General features: G+C 43.2%; 1 protein-coding gene across 2 annotated transcripts; it reads left to right on the forward strand.

Moving 5' to 3' along the window:
* Window positions 1-142: 142 nt before the first annotated feature.
* Window positions 143-16,730, forward strand: mettl13 (methyltransferase 13, eEF1A lysine and N-terminal methyltransferase). Of its 2 annotated transcripts, XM_060917557.1 has the most exons (8): window positions 143-569; window positions 4,832-5,576; window positions 5,654-5,853; window positions 5,955-6,144; window positions 6,259-6,432; window positions 14,503-14,715; window positions 16,001-16,132; window positions 16,282-16,730. In XM_060917557.1, the coding sequence occupies exons 1-8, from the start codon at window positions 417-419 to the stop codon at window positions 16,572-16,574; spliced, it is 2,100 nt and encodes a 699-aa protein (XP_060773540.1). In that variant the 5' UTR covers window positions 143-416; the 3' UTR covers window positions 16,575-16,730. The 2 variants fall into 2 exon arrangements, with proteins under 2 accessions (XP_060773540.1, XP_060773541.1); XM_060917558.1 differs by lacking the exon at window positions 14,503-14,715.
* The last annotated feature ends 1,538 nt before the right edge of the window (window positions 16,731-18,268 follow it).

The following is an 18,268-nucleotide window of genomic DNA, read 5'->3' on the forward strand; positions in this document are numbered from 1 at the left end:
ATGATTAACCAATACAATCGCTCGTTCCAAACTTCCCACCAATCAGTGAAAGCTTGATATGTCCCGCCTACTCATAACCGCCCAATTGCTGCCCAGTTTTGTCGCGCGTCCGTCAAGGAAATGTGTCCGGGTTGAAACTTCAAAACATGTGGGAAAAGACTAACTCTTTTTGCGTTTATGATTTAGTATACGAAGAAATGATAACAATAAATAATAAAAATTCAGGCAGTATCATAGTTCGGGGCTGAAGTGAATAATTATATTAAATCCGCAGTAACGTTATGTTACAGGTTCTGCATGCTATAGGTTGTAGTAGGTTATGTATTGCATGTTAAAGGCTGCTGGTCATCAGTATAAAAAAAGAACAGAGAAAGGGATTTTTAATAGAGTAACGATTTAAAAGAGGCCGGAAGGACATGAGTTTGTTACCCAGAACAGCCGAGGAGTTCAGCTCTGCAGATTATTGGGAACGATTTTTCCGCAAACGAGGAGAAAAGGCTTTTGAGTGGTATGGGGACTACAACTCACTGTGTGGCGTGCTGCACAAGTACATTAAACCACGTGAGAAGGTAATAACAGCCCTAAGATTGTGCATTTGCTTTACATTTACAGTCTACACTCAATAACTGTCTAATTAAAAACACTGAAAGTGTGCTTTAGGTGTGAATGTATTTAATAATGTAGGGACTGGTTAGACAAAACACTAAAACACACTCCAGCCTTGGCTCGCTTTGTGCACAGAGGCATTGTCATCTCATCTCATCTCATTATCTGTAGCCGCTTTATCCTGTTCTACAGGGTCGCAGGCAAGCTGGAGCCTATCCCAGCTGACTACAGGCGAAAGGCGGGGTACACCCTGGACAAGTCGCCAGGTCATCACAGGGCTGACACATAGACACAGACAACCATTCACACTCACACCTACGGTCAATTTAGAGTCACCAGTTAACCTAACTTGCATGTCTTTGGACTGTGGAGGAAACCGGAGCACCCGGAGGAAACCCACGCAGACACGGGGAGAACATGCAAACTCCACACAGAAAGGCCCTCGCTGGCCGCTGGGTTCGAACCCGGAACCTTCTTGCTGTGAGGTGACCGTGCTAACCACTACACCACTGTGCCGCCGTGTGTTTGGGCCTCTTAGTAGCACTGAAGGAAAATTTAATGCTAAAGCATACTGTATATTTTATACAGTCGTGTGCTTTGAGCTCTGTAGAGACAGATTAGATTAGATTAGATTAGATTAGATTAGATAAAACTTTATTGATCCCTTTGGGAGGGTTCCCTCAGGGAAATTAAGATTCCAGCAGCATCATTACAGATAAACAGAGAAAAGAAATAGAGAAAACTTCTAGATAAATTAAAATAAGTATTTCTATATACAAATATAAAAAGAATAAGATATGGGGAAGAGAGGAAGGGGGAGAGAGAGGAGGGGGACAGCAGGAGAGATATTGCACATTGTCCAGTATTGCTTATTGTTAGGCTAGGCTACTGCTCCTTCCCGTCCTCTGTCCTCCTGTTACACACACCCCCCCCCCCCCCCCCCCCCCAGAGAGGAGCTGTACAGTCTGATGGCGTGAGGGACAAAGGAGTTTTTGAGTCTGTTCGTCCTGCACTTGGGAAGGAGCATTCTGTCACTGAACAGGCTCCTCTGGTTGCTGATGACGGTGTGCAGGGAAGAATTATATATGGGTGTGATGATCAGGTGTCCATAAACCTTTGGCCAAACTGTTGCCACAAAGAGACCATAGAATGGCAGTGAAATTTGGCAGCTTGTACCGATGACTGACAGGCAAAGTGATTGTTGGCCACTCGAAGTGAACAGGTACCCAGTTAAACTAGTGCCAGCTGTGGATACTGTTGACTGACAGACGACGCCAACACTGAGTTATACTAAATAAATTTACAAGAGGGATACCTAGGCAGCCAGATGTCAGCCAGATGTCCATTAGCCGCCAACTGTCAGCTGTAAAGCAATTGGCGATAAGTGAATTGCTTTATATACAGACGGTCTTTTACAATTTCTCTTCACTGGAACAACTCTTTCTTCTTTCAGCTGCTCCCATTAAGGGTCGCCACAGCGGATCTATTCCACATATTTGATTTGGCATAGGGTGTGATTTATTTATTTATTTTTTAAAAAAGCACCCGATGCCCTTCCTGACGCAACCCTCCCAAGTATACACTGGCTTGTGTAGCCCCAGTGGCTAGGTATTTTACCTAAATCTGCATGTCTTTGGACTGTGTGGGAAACCGGAGCACCCGGAGAAAACCCACGCAGACACAGGGAGAACATGCAAACTCCACACAGAAACGCCCCATCGCCTGTGAGATTCAAACCCGGAACCTTCTTGCTGTGAGGCGACAGTGCTAAACAGTGCACCACCGTGCTGCCCCAATTTCCCTTCATTGGAACTAAGAGGCCCAAACCTGTTCCAGCATGATAAGGCCCCTGTGCACAAAGCAAGCTCAATGGAGACATGGTGTACCAAGGTTGGAGTGAAATGAATATTGACTGCACCTCAGGTCTTCTTACCAACATCAGTGCCTGATCTCGCTAATGCTCTTGTGGCTGAATGATCAGAAATCCCCACAGTCATGCTCCAAAACCTAGTGGAAAGCCTTCCCAGAAGAGTGGAGGTTATTATAATAGGAAATGGGAACTAAATCTGGAACGGGATGTTCAACAAGCACATATGGGTGTGATGGTCAGGTGTCCACGAATTTTTGGCCATGTCATGTACGTAGTTCCTATATTCCTAAAGTTGTTGGGTTTTTTTTTTTTCCTTCTAAATTATTTGTGTAGATCTTGCCATGGTGCACTAGTTTTATAATATTTCACTGGTTCCATTAGAACGAGCAGTGCAGCAACCTAAGGAGGATTTCTTAGAATTAATGTTTTAGTTCAATTCAGTTTTTTTCGCAGAACACTTGTCTTGAAATCCTGATGTAGCTTTAGATCCCTAGTAAGTACGACCCCGATTCCAAAAAAGTTGGGACAAAGTACAAATTGTAAATAAAAACGGAATGCAATGATGTGGAAGTTTCAAAATTCCATATTTTATTCAGAATAGAACATAGATGACATATCAAATGTTTAAACTGAGAAAATGTATCATTTAAGGAGAAAAATTAGGTGATTTTAAATTTCATGACAACAACACATCTCAAAAAAGTTGGGACAAGGCCATGTTTACCACTGTGAGACATCCCCTTTTCTCTTTACAACAGTCTGTAAACGTCTGGGGACTGAGGAGACAAGTTGCTCAAGTTTAGGGATAGGAATGTTAACCCATTCTTGTCTAATGTAGGATTCTAGTTGCTCAACTGTCTTAGGTCTTTGTTGTCGTATCTTCCGTTTTATGATGCGCCAAATGTTTTCTATGGGTGAAAGATCTGGACTGCAGGCTGGCCAGTTCAGTACCCGGACCCTTCTACGCAGCCATGATGCTGTAATTGATGCAGTATGTGGTTTGGCATTGTCATGTTGGAAAATGCAAGGTCTTCCTTGAAAGAGACGTCGTCTGGATGGGAGCATATGTTGCTCTAGAACCTGGATATACCTTTCAGCATTGATGGTGTCTTTCCAGATGTGTAAGCTGCCCATGCCACACGCACTAATGCAACCCCATACCATCAGAGATGCAGGCTTCTGAACTGAGCGCCGATAACAACTTGGGTCGTCCTTCTCCTCTTTAGTCCGAATGACACGGCGTCCCTGATTTCCATAAAGAACTTCAAATTTTGATTCGTCTGACCACAGAACAGTTTTCCACTTTGCCACAGTCCATTTTAAATGAGCCTTGGCCCAGAGAAGACGTCTGCGCTTCTGGATCATGTTTCGATACGGCTTCTTCTTTGAACTATAGAGTTTTAGCTGGCAACGGCGGATGGCACGGTGAATTGTGTTCACAGATAATGTTCTCTGGAAATATTCCTGAGCCCATTTTGTGATTTCCAATACAGAAGCATGCCTGTATGTGATGCAGTGCCGTCTAAGGGCCCGAAGATCACGGGCACCCAGTATGGTTTTCCGGCCTTGACCCTTACGCACAGAGATTCTTCCAGATTCTCTGAATCTTTTGATGATCATTATGCACTGTAGATGATGATATGTTCAAACTCTTTGCAATTTTACACTGTCGAACTCCTTTCTGATATTGCTCCACTATTTGTCAGCGCAGAATTAGGGGGATTGGTGATCCTCTTCCCATCTTTACTTCTGAGAGCCGCTGCCACTCCAAGATGCTCTTTTTATACCCAGTCATGTTAATGACCTATTGCCAATTGACCTAATGAGTTGCAATTTGGTCCTCCAGCTGTTCCTTTTTTGTACCTTTAACTTTTCCAGCCTCTTATTGCCCCTGTCCCAACTTTTTTGAGATGTGTTGCTGTCATTAAATTTCAAATGAGCCAATATTTGGCATGAAATTTCAAAATGTCTCACTTTCGACATTTGATATGTTGTCTATGTTCTATTGTGAATACAATATCAGTTTTTGAGATTTGTACAGTATTGCATTCCGTTTTTATTTACAATTTGTACTTTGTCCCAACTTTTTTGGAATCGGGGTTGTAGCTAGAGGCAACAATCGTAAGGAAAACTCCCAGAGACAACATCAGGAAGAAACTTTGAGAGAAACCAAACTTAAAAAGGAACCCTCCAACTCCTCCTGTTCTAGGTGACAGCGGATAGTGGGATTGTAAATCATTACTATTCCAACACTGTATACTGTAAAGTCAAATAGTATTGTGTTGAAAGGGTGTTCAGTAAGGACATATTGCAAACAGGAGTCTGAATTCTAATGAATACCTTCCTCTGGATCAGGTTTTAGTGGTGGGCTGTGGGAACTCGGAGCTAAGCGAACAGCTTTACGATGTCGGCTACCGCCACTTAACCAACATCGACATTAGTGAGACAGTTGTTGCTCACATGAATCAGCGAAACGTGCAGCGCCGTCCTGACCTCACCTTCCATCAGGTAGATGCCACTCAGACAGGTTATGAAAGTGGCAGCTTCCAGGCTTGTCTTGACAAGGGAACTCTAGATGCCATGGCCTCGGAGGAGGAGGGCGTCGTGGCGAGCAAAATGCTGGCTGAGATGGGCCGAGTTCTGGCTGTGAGCGGCCGCTACATCTGTGTGACTCTCGCCCAGGAGCATGTGATAAAGCTGGCAGTGGAGCATTTTGCTGAAGCTGGCTTTGCCATACGTATCCACTGCCTGATCGAACAGAACCCAGACTTGGAGTCCTCGTCATTTGCTCTTCCTGTATTCATTCTCGTCTGCACCAAGTTCCGCCAGCCACCTCCTTTCAAAGTGCTGGAGATGTGCCAGGGTGAAGACGGTGTCCCGTGTAGACTGGGGTCGGTTCCTGAACTTTTAGCTGCAGTAAAGGACCGGCAGGCATATGCACTCATGCTGCAGAAGCTGAGGGGTGCCACAGACACTGCTAGCACGCCCTCCCTCACGCTATGCCACGCAGCCACGGGCCGTCCCCGATACACGCTCACGGTGCAGGACAGTCCACCTTCTGCCAAAGTACCCCGTACCAACCACTTTGCTATTTTTATTGGTAAGAACTATTTCTCAGATGAACATGTGCGCCTTTTTCATAACTGTAATGCTAATAATTGTGTCGAATTTGTAAAGTTCCTCAGGGTCGAGAATCTGATTGGTTGTACGGTTCTGCTGAGGGTCGCACTCAGCTGGCCGCCAGCGCAAACTTCCGCCGATTGATCATTGTTACAATGCATCGAGACCAGGAATATAAAGACATGCAAGTAGTCCAGTCTGAGCTCTCTCCCATGGTGATGGAACTGGCTCCTCCTGGAATGCCAACCAATCAGCAGGTAGAGAGGAGGATGTTAATATATTTATAATAATCATTTGGAACATTAGTTCTGTATCTTCTTTGACTTCCTGACCCTTGTCTCTCCGGCGTCTGGTTTAGGTGCCTTTCTTGTCTGTAGGAGGTGATCTGGGCTGGAGGGAGGTGGTGGGCCGAGGTGTCAGTGGCTTAACAGGTGAGTATTCTGTTGAAGATGTTCGAGGAGAGGATGGTCATGTCTACCGTAGATTAATTTTCATGAGCAACACTCAACTGGTGCAGTCTGAAAGCCGCCTGCGATCCACCGCAACAAGTGAGTGATTTATTCCCAGTGTCGGAGCAAATAACCTTGGATTATAACCCAAGACATTTATATAGCCAGATGTGTATTTTACCTATAATGCTAACTGCTATACTGTTTTTCCAGCTGGTCCTGCTCAGAAAAAGAAGGGCAAGAAGAAATCAAAACCCCCAGCTGCTGGAACTCCAGTTTCAGCCCACAAAAATCACACTGTAGATCGAGGATTTCTCTGCTGTACTCATCACGAGGTGATGATCGCAGGCTTCGCCATGCTAGGAAAGGAGGCCATCAATAATAAGGGTATGTTTTGCAAAATAACTGGTAGGAAAGTGGTACAGAGTAATCACTGTTATGCCTTGAGAAGCAGTAAAGCAGGAACTAAACTAGGCCTCTGCATGCTCTTGCGACAAGGCTTTCGCAGATAGCTTTTCGCAGACAGTTGTAATTTATCGTTGAGCGGGGAGTAATAGGCGTGCGCGATGTTATTCACCGCCACAACGCAAGGGGGCGCGAAGTCGCGAAATCGCTAGGAGTAGTTGGTGGGTGTGGTTACTGGAGTGTTTATCCTCCGGTTACTTATAATGACTAGAACTGGAGTCGTATAGATGTACGTACTTCCTCGATCAACCGCTCTTCGTGCTGCTCCATCTTCGCTCGTGTTTTTAAAAATGGCGGTCGTGAAAACAAACCAAACCGGGAAAGTAGGGAAGTGGAAGTGCGTGTACAGCGGATGTAGAGTGGACCAATCAGGGCCCTCTTGTCTGCGACGCTGTCTGCGAAGCTTCTGCGGTGGTCACAATTTTTGGGAGGTGCGCGCAGAGCGTCTGCGAAGGGGGGGCTACGCAGACGCTATCTGCGACGCCATCTGCGAGGACTGCGTTGTCAGCATAAATTGGCCTTAAGACAGCACTATTACAGGGAATTTAATGGGAATTCACCTTAAAGGGCTGACTGTGTTATCTGATTTAATATGGCACAGTGAACCATGAGCAGGATGAAACATGTAAAGTCAGTGAAGTAAAAGAATAGAGGGGAAAAGTCCTGAAATTGGATTGAAGATGCATTCAAAGTTCTTGCAATTTTCTGGATTGACTGACCATCATATCTTAAAGTAATGATGGATGTCGTGTCTCTTTACTTAGTTGAACGGTTCTTGACGTAATATGGATTACTACAGTTGTGGAATAGGGCTATTTACTATATTGTTTACTGTTTGATCTCAGACGCATTAAGAAGGCAAGAAATTGCACTAATTAACTTTTGACGAGGCATAGCTATTAATTGAAAATCATTCCAGGTGACCACCTCATGAAGCTGGTTAAGATAACGCTAATAGTGTTCAAAGTTTCATCAAGGCAAACGCTGGCTACTTTGAAGACTCTAAAATATGAAATATATTTTTATAACACTTTTGTCCATCCATCCGTTATCTTACGCAGTGTCCAGCAAGTCTGAGTATGCGTTGTCTGACTTCCTCAGACACATGTGGTAGGTCACCATAAAGCTTCTCATTTGTAACGTGTTGCCACCATTATACATTGAGAACCATCCTCGGCATTTTGGTACATGTGCTGTCTAACGTCTTTTCAGTAGCATTGTCGAGTGTCCAAGTGTCCGAGCCATACAGAAGAACAGGCTCTGCTGTAGTCAGAAATAGCCTGATCTTAATCTTATTTGACAGTGTTGATTTTCATATCTTGCTCAATTTGTGACCAGCGTTCCATGTCAGCGCTTTCCTTGTATTCAAGTCCTTCTCTGTGCTTTCCATGTATGCGCCGAGATACTTGAAATTCTTGACAATTTTGATGTTTTCTCCATTCATTGCTTTCAATTCAGTTGGATCCTGTTGGTTAAATACCATTTCTTTGGTTTTGGTCACGTTGAGGTGTAGCCCCACCTTAGCAGTTTCTAACTCTACTCTCATCAGAAGTTCCTGTGCCTTTGCCAACTCCTTTGATAAGAGGGCAATATCATCTGCAAAGTCCATGTCAGTGACTGTTACCGGAGGTGATCTGCTACTTTTCCTTTTCTCAATGGTAAAGCCGAGTTCTAGTTCTCTGCCACCTACTGCCTACTTCATAGCATAATCCAACACTGTTGTAAATAAGTATGGAGCCAGAGTATCTCCCTGAACAATGCCAGACAGAATTTTGAAGAGCTCTGTGTCACCATCTGGAGAAACAACTCTGGCTTTGGTTCCTTTGTAGAATTTCATGATGGCATTGACGAGCTTTATTGGAATACCATACACAGGAAGTATCTTTCTCATTTTCCTTCTGTGCACAGAATCAAAAGGTCTGCTGAAGTCAAGGAAGATGATGACCTCTAAATTGTTGCTCTTGACTCCCTCAACGAGCCTTTATAGTGCAAGAATATGGGCTACTGTTGATCTTTTTAGGTCGAAACCCATTTTGATTGGGTTGCAAGAGAGAGTCTAAAATCAGTTGCACTCTATTTAGTATCCTCTTATTGATGGTCTTTGCAATCATTGAGGATAGTCGGATACCCCTGTAGTTATCAGTGATATCTAGACTGCCTTTCTTGGGTAGCGGAATGATGTCTGATAGACCACTGATCTGGTTTCTGACAGTCATTGATTAGATTGTTGGCAAAAGTCAAGATAATGTCATTCATATCATGCCTTTTTAAGGCCTCAGGTGGAATACCAACAGATCCTGGAGTTTTTCCTTCAGTGAGGGAACCTTATAGCTTTCTCTACTTCCTCAATTTTGAACAATCTATCATTGATCTCTAGGTCTTCGAAAACAGTTGGAATGTCTTCATTATCATCTCCCTCAATCACGGGCTCTTTCCCCAGTAGATTGCAGAAGTGAGTTTCCCACTTTTTTAGTCTCTCTCTTCTTTTGTTGCATTTGTAAGATACCTTTTAGTGCAGACTTGCGTCCAGTGATCTCTTTCTCTGTGTTTTGCCCAAGCATCAACACTCTCCACCTTCTCTAGTTTCTTGTTTAGGTCTTCTTCTTTAGGCTGTTTCCATTAGGGGTCGCAACAGTGGATCTGTTCCGCATATTTGAATTGGCATGGGTTTTAGTCAAGTCAGATTTATTTGTATAACACTTTTAACAACAGACGTTGTCGCAAAGCAGCTTTACAGAAAATTAAAGACTTTAAACATGAGCTAATTTTATCTCTAATTCATCCCTGATGAGCAAGCCTGTAGCAACAGTTGCAAGGAAAACTCCCTCAGACAACACAAGGAAGAAACCTCGAGAGGATCCAGACTCAAAAGGGAACTCATCCTCATCTGGGTGATAATAGATAGCATGGTTATAAATAACTTGCTTCTATAACTGTGTCCTGTGTCGTCACAAAGTTTAACTGTGAAAACAGAAAATCATTATAGTTTTAACATGAACTCTCTTTTGTTGAAGTTATAAACTATTCATTGATGGAAACTTGAGTGCAAAACTGTTCATGACAGCCACATTCCTAAGGTTATCATGTCAGTTGTAGTCTTCAGCCATAAAAGCATTACTGTAAGTGTCCAGAGCCATCTTCCAAGCACGACTTTCGAATGTCCTTATGGTGCCATCCTCCACGGGAGCAATGTGATGGGACTCCAGCCAGCTCTAGGGCATCAGGATGGATCAGGCAGGTCCAAGGAGCAGAAGAGGTCAGCACCACTGGTGTCTCAGGATCGACATGTAACTCTGAGAGGGACAGATTTTGGGGGGGGAAGAAAAAAACACCGGTTGTTTGGTATGCCCAGTGTCACCTAATGGATAAGAACAGTATACATTTTGTACTGAGTGCAAGCAGGGAGTCTGGCAAGACTAACTATGACAGCATAACTAAAAGGGAGAGCCAGAAGGTAACAGACATGAGGGAGCCCTGGGACATAAAGCAGCCATCCACTCCGTCAACAAACCTGAGTGAATGTGTGTGTGTGGGGGGGGTGACAGCATCCATACATTCCAGTTTACCAAAACACTCTATGCCTGAGGACCCTCCAGATCTACTCCTTTACCTAATAAAAAGCCATTAACAAAAGGCTTGACTAAACAAATGTTTTCAGCCTAGACACTAGGGGTGTTCACACGGCACATATTTGCATCGACGCTGCACCGATGTATTTTGTTGCAATATATCTTACACCGGTGTAAATTTTGTGGAGCGTTCACACGTCACAAACCTGCTTGCTAGAGAGAAGCGTGTTAGCACCGGTGCAGCCCCACTTGCGTTCACACGGCAGTTTTTGCGACCGTGCTATACGATAGTAATAATGCGGAAATGAAATGTGCGCATGCGTGAAAATGTACTTCCTTTTCCCGGTTGCCATGGCATCACCAAGCGCCAGGAAAACAACGTGGATGAAGACACCAGTGTTGCCAGATACTGCTGACGTTTTCCAGCCCAAAATATGTTCAAATCCACCAAAATGCACTTAAAACTGCCCAATCTGGCAACACTGGAAGCCACGCAGTTCTGTTGTTGTTGATATTCGCCATTTTGGAAGCGCAAAATACCAGGATGCAAATTATGCAATGCCCGTATGTAATCAACTCTCCTCACGCGTAGCGAGTCTACCCCTGTAGCGTTCAGACGTCCCATTTTATATCGGTACTGCCCCGCAAACTAGCATTTACTCCGGAGTAAATTTCATAAACCACCTCCTGAGCAGGGTTAGATTTGCACCGGTTTAAGCAGCTTTCAGGGGCTACACCGGTATAACTTTGTACTGTGTGAACGCTCTACCGGGGCAGCCCCGGTGCTACACCGGAGTAAAAGTTGCCGTGTGAACACCCCTACTGAGACTGTGTCGGAGTCCTGAACGCTACTTGGAAGGCTGTTCCATAACTGTGGGGCTTTGTAAGAAAATGCTATGCCCCTTGATGTGGCCTTCACTATACGAGGTATCAACAGATAGCCTGCACCTTTTGACCTAAGTAGGCATGGAGGGTCCTAAAGGATGCCCTTTTACCCCAGATGACCTTTCTGACGCAATGCTCCCCAATCTGTCCTGGTTTGGGACCGGCACCAAGTATGCAGTCTCCGCTTGTGCAACGCTAGTGACTGGGTATTTTACCTAATCTGCATGTCTTTGAACTGTGGGGGGAAACCGGAGCACCCGGAGGAAACCCATGCAGACACAGGGAGAACATGTAAACTCCACACAGAAAGGCCCCCGTTGGCCGTGAGGTTCAAACACGGAACCTTCTTGCTTCTTGTGAGGTGACAGTGCTAACCACTGCCCCACTGTGCTACCCTGCTTGGGGCTTCTTAAAAAAGTTCAATGTAAACATTCTCCAGATGATCTTTTTCTTCCTGTAATTGGTCCTGGTTGATTCTTGTACTGTCCTCTGAGTATGCATGACATGTGTCCTGTACTTTCTTCCTCACCTCTTTGACCAGTTGATTGTCAGCAAAATTCTTACGATTGAGCTGCTTCTTTTGTGGCATCATGGTGTCAGCACATTCTTGGTTGGCTTTGATGAGATGGCTGTATCTTACTGATGGTGTCTGCATCTGTCGATAATTCAGCAAAGCGGTTACAAACTGTGTGTATAACTGTTGCAGATCTTTGGTCAGTGCTGAGAGATGGTCATAATTCTTCCACCTTAGAGGTGTTTTACTACAGCAGAGTTTCAGTTTAACAAAAGATGTTACTATGTGATGGTCTGAGCCACGACTGCTAAATGAGCTACATTTTTGACAGACTCGATCCACTTCTTGTTGATCAAGATGTAGTCCACCTGCATCTTGGTGCCACTCATGTATGTCTAGAGTTTCCCCATCTTGTTCTGAGATCTAGTGTTGGTCACTGCTAGATTGTTCTCCATTGAGAATTCATACATCAGTTTACCATTGTTGTTTTCATGGTAGCTGTACATAGCTTTGTCTTTCCCAAGGTGTCCGTTGAAGTCTCCAATTACCAATAAGACATTGTGTTTAGGCACCTGACTAACTGCCCTTGCTAAGGTTTGGTAGTCTTCCTTGGCTTCTTCATTTCCTTCCACGGGTGGGTTATCATGGAGGTTGAAGGGTTACTCTGCATGGATTACCATCTTGTCATGGTGGAAGGTCTTGTGTGCCTCAGTGATCCTAAGAGCTATGCTGGCGGGAGCAAACACTCTTGGTAGGGCCACCCAAGCCGGATAGGTCGGAGGTAAGAGGCCAGACAAAGAGTAATCCAACACCAGTGCTCTAACTCTTGGAATGCAGGGGAGTTGCGTGAAGATGATGCGATCATCAATAAACCAGTGTTTCAAATTGTCTCACAGTCTGCTTGATCAAATCAAGGAGAAATCCTCTCAGTTAGTGAGAGACTGCATCCATCAGATGAAATAGCATCCACTGATATTGTAAAAGCATGCAAAAGACGTATGGCAACAAATACTCTCAGCACTAGGGTTAGAGCCCCTAAAACAAATTCACATCCTGATGTTGCTGCATATTCATTACGCAACTGCGTGAATGAAAGAAATGACGGTATCTCCTTAAATCCAAATGGAAGGGATTTACCTGATTAGCATAAGCAGATTGATGAAAACAGATAAGAAAAGAGATGTACAATGATTATGGGAAGTTTGTGGCGAAATAACCGGCATGCAGCATCCAGTGGAGTTGGTTTTCTGTTAGACCAGAATGCTACAAATGCACTCATTGAAGTGTCACTCTTTGAAAAAAAAAAAATCACAAAGCAGCTTTACAGAAATATATAAATATTGTTTAAACATATGGATTTATCCCTAATGAGGAAGCCAGAGGGCAATGGTGGTGAGGAAAGGCTCTCGGAGATGACCTGAAGAAACCTTCAGAGGAATTTGTCAGTCAATAAACTGATTAAAAAGGTGAGCACCACCATTGGTGCCCCTCAGGACTGGGTTGAGCAGGTGGCTGAAGTGAGGATGTTAAGAAAGATGAACACAATAGTGAATAATGACTTGCACACACTTCATGCCCTGGAGGTGTTTCGGGAGAGCACCTTCAGTGGCAGGCTGATCCCACCAAGATGTAAGATTGAACGCTATAGAAGGTCTTTCTTGCCAGCCGCCATCAAGCTCTTCAATGTGCAATAAACTCCAGCATTTTAGCATTCCAGCACTTAATACCCCAGATTTTTACTCTAGTGTTATTAGTTTATTTATTGTATTTTGGTTAGAACTACTATTTTTAGCTTAATTTTTAAATTCTGTATTTTTAAATTTTAGTATCACTATAAGTTTGTGAACTTTATGTAGATAGATCTGTTTGTTTGTTTATTTATTTATTTATTCATTCCTGTGGGCGACACGGTGGTGTAGTGGTTAGCGCTGTCGTCTCACAGCAAGAAGGTCTGGGTTCGAGCCCCGGGGCCGGCGAGGGCCTTTCTGTGTGGTGTTTGCATGTTCTCCCCGTGTCCGCGTGGGTTTCCTCCGGGTGCTCCGGTTTCCCCCACAGTCCAAAGACATGCAGGTTAGGTTAACTGGTGACTCTAAATTGACCGTAGGTGTGAATGTGAGTGTGAATGGTTGTCTGTGTCTGTCAGCCCTGTGATGACCTGGCGACTTGTCCAGGGTGTACCCCGCCTTTCGCCCGTAGTCAGCTGGGATAGGCTCCAGCTTGCCTGCGACCCTGTAGAACAGGATAAGGCGGCTAGAGATGATGAGATGAGATGAGATTTATTCCTGTTCTAAATATGGTTGATGAATGAATCCTGAGTATGGTTGATGCTGCTGCAACTTGTAATTTCCTGCAAAGGATCATTTAAAGTATCTATCTATCTATCTATCTATCTATCTATCTATCTATCTATCTATACTTGAGGAATATAGTTACAAAGTGCAATTGTGTAAATAGGAGCTTATGAGTGTCAGTCATTTCTGAATTCATTATAGTTTTAACTTTTAAGTTTATTGTATCAAACTGAAGTTATTAACTGTTCAGTGATGGAGACTTGAGTGCAAAATTGTTCTTAGCAATTGCAGTCCTAAGGCTATCCAAGGAAGAACATTTGTAGCCGTCTCTATGGTTTCTATGTGGTACCATCCACAGTAATTTTATGGGAGGTTTTTGGTTGTCCATGTGGAGCCATCCTTAGTAGCAGCGAGTGATTTTTTTTTTTTCAGGTGATGAAAGCTCCAAATATGAAGTAGGGCATGAGGATAAATCGGGCAGCTCCAGAGAGCAGAAGGAGTCAGGATCACTGGTAACTCTGGAGAAGTATACAGTGGCATGCAAAAGTTTGGGCACCCTTACCGAAAATGTCTGTTACTAACAGCAATTTTGACCAGGGGTGCCCAAACCTTTGCATACCACTGTATGAAGCAGGGGGAGGGAAACCATCTGTCCAGTCTGTTCAATGTGAATTTTCAGTATCAACAATAAATAAGAAAAACCTTTTTTTTTTTGGTCTGCTCTGTTGCACAGATAGTCAAATATCAGTGTTGGTGGTGGGGCTGGGTGGTGGAGGGCTGCCCCAGTTCATACGGGATTTTATACCTGGTGTGTGGGTGGAGGTTGTGGAACTTGACCCGGCTGTACTGGAGGTAGCAAAGACTTGGTTTGGGCTCCAGACTGATGACAGACTGAAGGTAATACTGGGAGATGGTCTAGAACACATCAGCGCACTGGAGAACAAGGGTAAGATATATGTTTTCCTTTTACAATTTTGAGATTATCTCCAGTCATTTATGTCAAAATCTAGTTTAAACATGGGTAGATTGTTTAATGTTTTTCACTTTCATGAAAGGTGGTCTGAACAAAACAAATATGATAGCATTTTTAAATATTTGATAGTGATTTTATTTCATTCAGAAAGTCAGATTTTTCATCTTATTAATTGTAGCAAGACTACATGGATTTTAGACTTAACTATATCAAATGATGTAATATTAACCTCGTCATATTTGAAATGCAATATTATACTACTGGTGGTCAAATTGGTAAAAATAGGCTAGTCACATGATTTATAGTAAAACAGTAACCTAGTCATATAACAGAAAACTAGTCATATTTGTAAGGTTTTGCAGTATATAATTCTTCATATAGTTTTTGATCTAAAATCTTTACATTTTTAAAGTTCAGATCTGATCATAATGTTTGTGCAATACTATAAACTGTGGATAAGTGTTTGCTGATATGGTTTTCATATCACTGTATTAAAGGATATGTATAGTGCCATAATTATGATATTATATAGATTAACATCTGATATGAATGTTTGTTACATGTCTCATCTCATCTCATCTCATTATCTCTAGCCGCTTTATCCTGTTCTACAGGGTCGCAGGCAAGCTGGAGCCTATCCCAGCTGACTACGGGCGAAAGGCGGGGTACACCCTGGACAAGTCGCCAGGTCATCACAGGGCTGACACATAGACACAGACAACCATTCACACTCACATTCACACCTACGGTCAATTTAGAGCCACCAGTTAACCTAACCTGCATGTCTTTGGACTGTGGGGGAAACCGGAGCACCCGGAGGAAACCCACGCGGACACGGGGAGAACATGCAAACTCCGCACAGAAAGGCCCTCGCCGGCCACGGGGCTCGAACCTGGACCTTCTTGCTGTGAGGCAACAGCGCTAACCACTACACCACTGTGCCGCCTGTTTGTTACATGTATTTAGTGTTATTAATAAAACTGTTCTGTTTATAGATGTACTCTTGAAAATATCTGCCAATGTATTATTTTTCTGTCCCCACTAACTGGAACAAATGAGGGATATTTTTACCCATGTTAATATTTTCTGTCCCCTGTTTCTACAACTAGTGAGGGATCTGTCCCCTATTTTCAAATTCCTAGATTAGGCTCTGTATATGTTTTCAGTCATGTGTACTCATGAAATGCCCAGTATGGTCTGCCAGGCGACTACACCCAACTCTGCTCATTCTCACTCTTCATTCCATCCCTATTTATAGGGGGACATTCCTGTGATGTCATCATGTTCGATGTTGACAGCAAGGACCGCTCCCTGGGCATGAGCTGCCCTCCGCCTGCCTTTGTAGAAACATCCCTGCTGGAGAAAATCTGCAAGTTGTTAACTCCTCGAGGTAGGCTAACGTCGCCTCAGATGCTGTTCTTTTTTATTTAAGGCTTTTTAAAAAAATTATTATTGAACTAACAGTCGAGGATTTTGTTGTATATGCACCACAGTGATTTATGCTAAACATCTCCTCTTTTTCTCTCTCTCTCTTTTAAGGAGTGTTTATGTTAAACTTGGTGTGTCGTGACTCAGCTCTGAGGCAGTCAGTGTTGGAGCGTTTGCAGGCCGTGTTCCCGAGTGTGCTCTCTCGCCCTATTGAGGGTGAAGTGAACGAGGTGCTGCTGTGCTCACGGGGTGGAGCTGAACGAAGCAAACCAAACACCATCCCACAGGAGCTGCAGCAGGCTGCCAAAAACCTACAGGGGTCGCTGCAGAGCCACAGTCAGAATGCTCCCTTTAACCCTCAGATAGACATTACTGCAATGCTGAAAGCCTTGCGAGTAGCCTGAACTGGCTGTCAGGACACGTCAGAATGGGGCACACAATTGTGTGCCCACTTTACTGGAACTTTAATATTTTAAAAATTGACATCAGCTTATTTTAAAACCAAAAGCAGATGATTTTTGATTGTCAAAACTATGCTACACTGTAAAAAAAGAATAGTTGAGAATACTTGAAATTTCAAGGCAACAGTCTGCATTAAGAATTTTGTTTTGCCAATGATGTGCCCATGATAATCCAAACTATGATAAAACTGTTATCTTTATTAAGAATTCTTAATTAAGTCAATTTTCAATTCCTCATTCTGCCAACATAGATTTCTCTTTTTGCTGAACAGTGGCATTCACAGTAGTACAAAAAGGCAATTGAGGTTATCAGACTTTTTTCACCTTTATTTGGATAGGACAGTGTAGAGACAGGAAATGAGCGGGAGAGAGGGACGGGGAGGGATCGAGAAATGACCTCGGTTCGATTCCGACCCCGGGTCCCCGGATTTATGGTATGGCGCCTTATCCACCTGAGCCACACCCACGACATGGGTTTTAAAAACTTTATTTCAATATTGAAGTTTTGTAATTGTGTAGAACAATGAAAAAAGGCATGTATAGTTTAATGATAAATTGTGATAACCTCGGGGGCGTTGTGGCTCAGGTGGATAAGGCAAAAGGTGGTAAATCCGGGGACCCGGGTTCGGTTCCGACCCGAGGTCATTTCCCGATCTCTCTCCCGCTCATTTCCTGTCTCTACGCTGTCCTATCCAAATAGAGGTGAAAAAAGCCCCAAAAAAATCTAAAAAAAAAAATTGTGATAACCTCAATTGCCTTTTTGCACTACTGTGAATGCCACTGTTCAGCAAAAAGAGAAATCTATGTTGGCAGAATGAGGAATTGAAAATTGACTTAATTAAGAATTCTTAATAAAGATAACAGTTTTATCATAGTTTGGATTATCATGGGCACATCGTTGGCAAAACATAAAATTCTTAATGCAGACGGTTGCCTTGAAATTTCAAGTATTCTCAACTATTTTTTTTACAGTGTATCAACAACATTTGATTCTTTATATTGTCTTGTGCCTGATTTCCCCCCCATTCTTATAAGTGCAGTTTGTAATGTTAAATTTATCTTAAGACCAATAATAATATAATCAAAAATTATTATAAAAATGTTGCAATGCAGTGCACCTGGGTAATTTCAGGCTTCTGTTTACATTTTTTTCTGGCCCTGAAATGAGCTTTGAGCAGATCGAATATCTGCTCAACACCTACCCCTTTTTCTTTGAAAGGAAATTCATGAATCATTTGATATGTGACTTTTCAGTGCAAGTTTTATCTAAAAAAAAAAAGTCACTGTCAAACTACATTTGTCAGACGTTTACATACAGTGACATGAATGTCATCTTGGATATGAATGTCATGGCAATATTTGGGCTTTCAGTGATTTTTCCATGAACTGTTCTTTTTCTGTGGCAGAATGATTGTGCAGCATACATCTTTAAAAAAATAGAATTTGGTACACAGTTTTCTTTAAGTTTTCTGAAATCAACACAGGGTCAAAAGTATACATACACGATCAAAAATGTATATACATTCACTCATCTCATCTCATTATCTCTAGCCGCTTTATCCTGTTCCACACGGTCGCAGGCAAGCTGGAGCCTATCCCAGCTGACTACGGGCGAAAGGCGGGGTACACCCTGGACA

This window comes from Neoarius graeffei, chromosome 3 (genome assembly GCF_027579695.1).
Source record: "Neoarius graeffei isolate fNeoGra1 chromosome 3, fNeoGra1.pri, whole genome shotgun sequence".
NCBI lineage: Eukaryota > Metazoa > Chordata > Actinopteri > Siluriformes > Ariidae > Neoarius > Neoarius graeffei.